The 7,914-nt window shown below is 41.1% G+C and overlaps 1 protein-coding gene across 1 annotated transcript; it reads left to right on the top strand.

Annotated features, from left to right (window-relative positions):
• The first annotated feature begins 234 nt into the window (after positions 1–234).
• LOC125208415 (uncharacterized) lies at positions 235–2,871 on the top strand. The gene is made up of 3 exons (XM_048108021.2): positions 235–354; positions 1,018–1,520; positions 1,853–2,871. Exons 2-3 carry the CDS (start codon positions 1,024–1,026, stop codon positions 2,751–2,753), a joined length of 1,398 nt encoding a protein of 465 aa, XP_047963978.1. The 5' UTR covers positions 235–354; positions 1,018–1,023; the 3' UTR covers positions 2,754–2,871.
• Positions 2,872–7,914: the final 5,043 nt, after the last annotated feature.

Below are 7,914 nucleotides of genomic sequence, written 5' to 3'. Positions count from 1 at the left end.
AATTGTATTATTGATCGATTCAAAAGATAACAAATCACTCCTATTTACTAAATGAAGAAAAAAACAAATATACGAAGGTGTATATTTTTGGAAGGCGTATCCGGAAATATATGGTCCTCGTAAATTCTAAGAATTCCGTATAATAAAAGCCTTTCATCATTATGAAGATCACCTTTGGATGGTGTGCATTTATCTTATCTTTCGATACAGCTTTCTCCACCAATCAAATGTTTACAACTGTACCAACCTCATCAATACTAATTACTTCATCTATAAATATAGTCGCTGTATTTCCACAAAGAATCACACAAACAAGATTGAAGCCTTTTGCATAATTTCCACTTTCCAATTTCGGTAATCTTTTCTCCTAGTCCTTTGTTTTTATCGTTGGATAAATAGTCTTTTTTCCTTATTTCATCAAATATATTATTGGGCCTTAGATTTTATTTTTTTTAATTAGGTCCAAATAATTATACTTCTAGGTCAATTATCCTTTTTATTTCAGTTTAGATATATTGTTGGACTGGTTAAAGTTTCAAACTTATAGTAGTTAGTAACTCACTCTAATACCATGATAGAAATCCATTGAGTTTCATCTTAAAATTAATTTGTGTAGAAGGAGTTGCGTATTAAACTTGTTTGTTGTTCATTTCCCAAATGTTATCTACCGAATTTTTCGTTTAAAATTGACAAAAAAAAAGTCTATCATAAATATTAGTACTCCATCCGTCCACGAATAATAGGTTCAGTTTGATCAGGCATAAGTTTTAATAAATATAATGAAAATTGAATGGAAAAAAATTGTAGAATGTGTATCCTGCTTTTACATATTAATTTTATAATAAAATATGAATGAGATAAAGTTAGTGGAACATGGAGTCTATTATCAAAAGTAGTAAAAAGGTAAATGGAACATTTATTGGTGGATGGACTAAAATGGAAAATTGAGACGATTATTGGTAGACAGAGAAAGTAATAGTAGCTATTTTGATTATAAGTATGCATTTTTACAAGCAGGTGATCATGGCCTTCAATCTTCCGAGGTTCATCGCCATTAGAACAACTACTTTTCCTGGTCATGGGCATTTATACTACAACGAAAGTGGAAGTTCAGTAAGTCTTGGGGAAAGTAGTGTGTTCAGCACGCTCGTGAAGATTGAAGTCGAAAGAGCAACAAGCAACGCCAACTTCGTTCACCTCCGATTCTGTCATTCCAACAGGTATTGGTCGAGGAGAGCAAACAGCAACGTCATTATTGCTGAATTGAACAAACCCGTGGAAGACACAAAGGATCCTTCATGCACGTTGTTTCAGCCGCTTCAGGTGAGTGGTCAGCCGGCAGGTGTGTTTTTCTTTAATCATGTTCCGACCGGTGGGCGTCTATGGGTAGATGATATGGCGAACTGGGGCGTTTTCGTGTGGGAAAACCCCCCGGCTTGGCCTGGTCACCTAACCTTTGTGGATTGGAGTACATTGGTGAAACTGCCTGGCCACGTGGCTTTCAGAGGGGATAACAACAGGTAATTGGTACATATTCTTGTCATCATCTAATGATATACCGCGTACCGCGGATATTTGTATATAAAATTGTGTATTTTGTTGACCAAAGAATTCAATTTATGATGTTAGTAACTTTTATTTATTTACATCTTTATTGAAGTGGGTCAATAATAGTCGAATAATCGAATTATAATAAATTAAAGGTGAGTATCCTAATTTAGACCAAATGATCTTCAGTTCTCTTAGAGGAATGACTCTGTTTATTCATAACTTTGTTTATTCACTTTTCCTAATAAAGTCATACAATTTCTTAAAATTTGTGTCGAGTCAAAATGACACTTTAAATGTTCAGGTACCTTAGAGGAGTGTCCCAGGATGGGTTAAACTACCTGCAGTTCTCATCCAATGATGCTAATGAGTTGGCATCCAGCCATCGCGTGTTGTTGATGTCCGGAGGACAACTCCGGATAACGTCTGATCACTGGGGGGGCCGGTTCTGGAGGCGCAGTCCTAACTGGATATGGGCCGATGCCACTGATCAGTCTTCTTTGTTTAGCAGCGACGCTCAATTCTGGCCGGTCAGAGTAAACAACACCACCATTGGACTCCGCAATGAGGGCAATGGCCAATTTTGTTCACGTCTGACCGCGCAAGGGAAGACCAGCATGTTAAATGCGGCCGTCCGCACCATCACCACAGAAGCAAGACTGGTGGTGCAAGAGCTCGTGTCCCAAAGAAACATCTACAACGTCAGATATCGGATGGAGAACGCCAGGATATTCAACGAGATGCCTTTTCTCGCAGGCTCATCCGTGGTTACTAACACGACCGACCAGGAGGCTACGAGCCTTGTTGAGATTACGTATCAAGACGAGAGATCTTATAGTTTTAGCCGTAGCCTGTCTCTAACTGCAGGGGTGGAAACCAGAATCAGGACTGGCGTTCCCTTCATTGTGGAAGGAGAGATCACCATGTCATTTGAGATAAACACCACTCTCCAGTGGGACACCGCCACAACTACTACCAGATCAGTTATGGGTTCGGGCTCTGTTCCCGTACCTGCGAGGACTACGGCTAGGATTGATTATGTCGGGACTAGGGGCACTTGCGATATTCCTTTTTCCTACACGCAGCAAGACACGAACTCCACCAATGGCCAGATTTCTCACACTGACCAGATTGATGGTATTTACAAAGGCGTCAGTTGTTACAACTTCAACTTTGTTATCAGATCCACTCAGCGCCTCGCCTGAGCATCAATAACCGTCATCAACTTTATTTCTTATATGTAAGCTACCTTCATTGGTTTTTGTCATCAATTTTATTTCCCAATCAATAAGGTAGCTTCAGAGCTACAATTGGATTGTGTCATGTAAGGTAGCTTCATAACTATTTTTATTTATTCTACCAAATCCAGAATTTTTAACTTAGCACTACTAATTATTTTATTTCTAAAATTAAAATACTATTCATGTAAGACAATATATAACACAAAAATTACCTCATTATAAATAAGAGTATATATGTAACAGCCCGCCCTCCTAGGGTACAATAAATGCGGCGGCTGCTACCCAAAACCGACTCCCAAGGGGTAAACATAGGCTAGGGTTTCATTTAAAGAGCATTGACCAAAAGAATTGAAAGAGATATCAGAGTATTAAATGTCACAACATAACCTAGAAGATTAGAAGAAGAAAGATATCATAAATAACGATAAAAAATATCCTAAGAGCACGGCTCAATATCCAAGACGAATTCACAAGAAAAGACTAAGGCTTCAAACCAAAGGCAAGATGCAAATATTCCAAAAAGACATTCTAAAGTATATCCAAAAATTCAGCGGAAAACGACCAAGAGAAAGTATAGCTATGTATGAAGACACAACTACGCTTGAAGTTCAACATATCCTTTTTAATGCATTAATCTGCTCAACACCCGCCACTACTCGTCGTCATTCAACCTGCACATAAGGAAAACACATGCAGGGCTGAGTATTTTGAAATACTCAGTGAGCTCGTTGCCAAAACATTTTATAAGTTATGTCACCCTTACCAAGTGAACTCGAGTTTTAAGCAGTTATAAAAGAATTATCACGAGTATCACAAAATATATTTTCATAGACTGGCCAGTCAAAATAACCTCCCATTTTCTCATCAATTAACAATCATTCCATGGTGCGACGAAAGTGTGGTCACACTTTTCGCCCACGAGACCGGCCGACTAGCAAGGACGGCTCTCGATCCCATTGTGTACAATGCCTGGTAGGGCTTGCGGCCCATACTCAGACCCGAATTCGTATAAGCATATCCAACGATCACATTAAAACAAACATAGGCATGGCATAACAGTTAAACCGCCCTTATAACACCGAATAACATTTTTGACAAAATAAAAGAGAGTTTTAAGAGTAAAGCCCACCTCGATTGCTTAGTTTTCAAGTAGTTTCGCTTTTCCGTTAGCCGGCTTCGCAACCAAAGTTTCACCTTTTAATCACATAGGCACATATCACAAATTAGGTTCAATACTACTCTTACTCATGCATGTCTCATTACTTTTCCTTCTTCCCAACGATTTATCTTATCATTACTAGTTAATCAAGATCATGTTTATCACACCATATTATTTAACTATCAAGCACACACTACACCACACAACAACACACACACACACGGTACACACACACACGCCACACACACACTCGGCATACACACATACACATGTTCCCACATCCCTTTTTATCCCTCTTTCACTCAACTAAGATGCATGAGGGTTCGAGAAGACCGATTAATCGGTTAGAAGAAGAAAAAGAAGAGGTAGAAGAAGAACGAACATAACTTTTAAACAAAAATACCTCTTTAGCGAAAAATAATCGGTAGAAAACAAGTATTAGCCTTGATTCTTCAAAGTTCTTGGATTAAACTTCAATTTCTTCTCAAAGGATGAAGGATTAATGGAGTAATGTAGGAGAAAAAAATTGAGAGAGTGAATGTGAGTGAGGGGGCCGAAAATTTGGGGTCTAGGGTTGGGGTGTTCTCTTATTTATAGTGTTTAACAAGATCTTTTGGTAATTAGAATAGAATATTTGGTAAGATCTCATTCTCCCAATTAAATAAATAAATAAAATAATATTGTGAAGTAGGGAAGAAGAATTAACAAAAATAGAAGATGGCAATATCTCCTAATTTTCGAAAATTAGGCTAGGTAATTAGCCATGGTTTTGTTTTTGGTATTTTTCCATATAGAATAAAATATCATGGAGCAAAATAAAAATAAGGAAAATCCTCCATGAAACAAGGTAAGGGGCGATTTCTATGCCTTTTAAATAAGGCATGGATTTCTTGAATATTGACTAAAATAAAGTAAGGCAAGATCTCTTGAATTATGGAAAGATTTGGTAGAATAATTAAATTCTAGGTATGGAAGGAAATCAAGTAAGGAATCAAACAAGATAAAACAATTCCTTCCTTCTCAAATATAGTGATTTTCGACAATCACTAGAAAATAAGGGGGCTCGATTTTTTTCCATCTCTAAACAAGGAAATAATTGGCTCTTGGAATTTAATTTGGATGAATACCTCAAGGATTAAATAAATTCCGGAAAAATAGAAATTATTTCTCCAAGGGGTCTAGGGTTCGAAAATTATGAGAATTAGGGTGACAAGTATTTATGGAAATTTTCTCTAATATTCTCACTCACCCATAAACAATTAAATTGCCACATAGTCTCATATCTTAATATATCACATGCCACATCATTAAATTAAATAGGTTTGACTTTTCAAACTTTCAACACAAACCCTAACTCAAATTGACCATATCAACTCATGAAATAAAAGCATTCTCGATGCCATGTCATCAACAATTAATTCTAGGGCTCAAAATTTAGGGTTCTAAAATCCGGGATGTTACATCCTACCACACTTAGAAAAAAATTTCGTCTCGAAATTTGGTACCTTTTACGGAAAGAGTTCCGGGTAAAGCTCTGTCATCTTATCCTCACGCTCCCACGTGGCTTCCTCGGGCCCGTGGTTTCTCCATTGAATTTTCACGAAGGTAGTGGTTTTATTTCTCAAGGTTTGGACCTTTCGATCTAAGACTAACTGGGGTTGCTCCTCATAGCTCAGATCCGGGCTTACAGCAATATCCTCGTAACGAATCACATGCTTTGGATCGAACACATACTTTCGCAACTGCGACACATGAAAGACGTTGTGCACGTTCCCAAGGCTGGGCGGCAGCGCTAAACGATAAGCTACGGGTCCTACTCCTTCTAGAATTTCGTATGGCCCGATAAAACGCGGTTTTAGTTTACCCTTGACTCCAAAACGTGCTATCCCTTTCGACGGGGATACTTTGAGGAAAACTTTATCACCAGCGTGGAACTGCAAGTCCGTCCGTCGAACGTCAGCGTACGACTTCTGTCTGTCCTGAGCTTCCTTCATTCGCGCGCGGATTCGTCGAACGATTTCGACCATTTCTTCGACTGCATCGAGTCCAAGCGCTCTTCGTTCGCCGACTTCATCCCAGTAGAGCGGAGATCTACACCTTCTTCCATAAAGTGCTTCATACGGCGCCATGCCGATTGTTGCTTGGAAACTGTTGTTGTAGGCGAACTCGATCAATGGGAGTGCGGTACTTCCGCCTCGGTCGAGCACCACGGCTCTTAACATATCCTCGAGAGTTAGTATCGTCCTCTCGGATTGTCCATCGGATTGTGGGTGAAAAACGGTACTAAAGTTTAAGCGTGTTCCAAGCTCGCGTTGTAGACTAATCCAAAATTTCGAGGTAAACTTCGGGTCGCGATCAGACGTAATCGTCACTGGGACTCCATGTAGTCGCACGATCTCTTGGATGTAGATCCGAGCTAGCCTATCCGATCCATGGGTTACGGGGATGGGTAAGAAATGCGCACTCTTGGTAAGTCGATCGATGATCACCCAAATCGCAGTGTTCCCTTTAAGGGTTTTCGGCAACGCAGTCACGAAATCCATAGCGATGTGCTCCCACTTCCACTCGGGTATCTCAAGCGGTTGTAGCTTCCCGTATGGTCGTTGGTGTAAGGCTTTCGCCTGTTGGCAGGCTAATCAACGTTCCACGAAAGCTGCGACGTCTCTCTTCATGCCGTTCCACCAAAAGGACTTTTTCAGATCCTGATACATCTTCGTGCTCCCGGGGTGAGCAGTGTATGGGGTTTCGTGAGCTTCGCTCATGATCTCGTTCCTAAGACTCTCGTTGTTCGGCACGCACAGTCTCCCTTCAAAGGTGAGAGTGTTATCGGAAGCCTCGCCAAACTGTCCGGACTCACCAGTTCTTACTTCGACTCGAATCTCTTCTAATTTCTCATCTAGCCGTTGAGCTGCAACGATCCTCGTCCTTAGATCAGGTTCTACTACTAACGCGGCGATTCGGCCTTTCACGGTATCGGGTGTTCTAACTACTTCTATCCGCAACTTACTCAACTCTCGCACTAAACTTTCCTCTTCTGCTAGAAAAACAGCGAGTTGCGAATGGTCTCTACGGCTTAAAGCGTCCGCTACTACGTTTGCCTTGTCGGGGTGGTAGTTGATACCACAATCGTAGTCCTTCACTAGCTCGAGCCATCTCCGTTGTCGCATGTTCAGATCCTTCTGCTCGAAGAAGTACTTTAAACTCTTATGGTCCGTAAAGATTTCACACCTAACTCCGTAGAGATGGTGCCTCCAAATCTTTAGGGCATGCACTACAGCGGCTAACTCTAAATCGTGGGTAGGGTAGTTTAACTCGTGCGGTTTCAACTGCCGCGACGCGTAAGCGATCACCTTGTTGTTCTGCATCAACACGCATCCTAATCCGACTTTCGAGGCGTCGGTGTAAACTACGTAGTCGACTCCAAGCTCTGGCACAGCTAACACTGGTGCGGTGGTCAATTTCTCCTTCAAAAGCTGGAAGCTTGCTTCACACTCCGGCGTCCAGTTCACCTTGATTCCTTTCTTGAGCTGCTGGGTCATCGGTCTCGCTATCTTGGAGAATCCTTCTATGAACCTTCGGTAGTATCCTGCCAAACCTAGGAAACTCCGAATCTCGTTCTGCGTCGATGGCGACTTCCACTGTTGTACCACCTCGACCTTAGCGGGGTCCACTCGGATTCCCTCTGCTGACACGATGTGCCCTAAGAAGTTGACTTCCTTAGCCAGAATTCACACTTGCTGAATTTGGCGTACAACTTCTCCTTCCTCAACGTCTCCAGCGCGATCCGTAGGTGTTCCGCGTGCTCCTTTTCGTCCTTCGAGTAGACTAAGATGTCATCTATGAACACTAAGACGAACGTATCTAGGTACGGGTGGAAAACGCGGTTCATCAAATCCATAAACACGGCTGGGGCGTTCGTCAGACCGAACGGCATCACCACGAACTCATAATGACCATATCTGGTAC

The sequence above is a fragment of the Salvia hispanica genome, chromosome 6 (assembly GCF_029641045.1).
Source record: "Salvia hispanica isolate PSC_SH4W2 chromosome 6, Shi_PSC_v1, whole genome shotgun sequence".
Taxonomy (NCBI): Eukaryota; Viridiplantae; Streptophyta; class Magnoliopsida; order Lamiales; family Lamiaceae; genus Salvia; species Salvia hispanica.
Note: the sequence above shows the minus strand (reverse complement) of the source record. Positions and strands in the feature narration are given on the sequence as shown.

Excerpts from the sequence above, each read along its gene's own strand:
- LOC125208415 (XM_048108021.2), top strand. The coding sequence starts at position 1,024 with ATGGCCTTCAATCTTCCGAGGTTCATCGCCATTAGAACAACTACTTTT. Across the intron at positions 1,521-1,852 it reads TTCAGAGGGGATAACAACAG|GTACCTTAGAGGAGTGTCCC; the intron begins GTAATTGGTACA and ends TTAAATGTTCAG.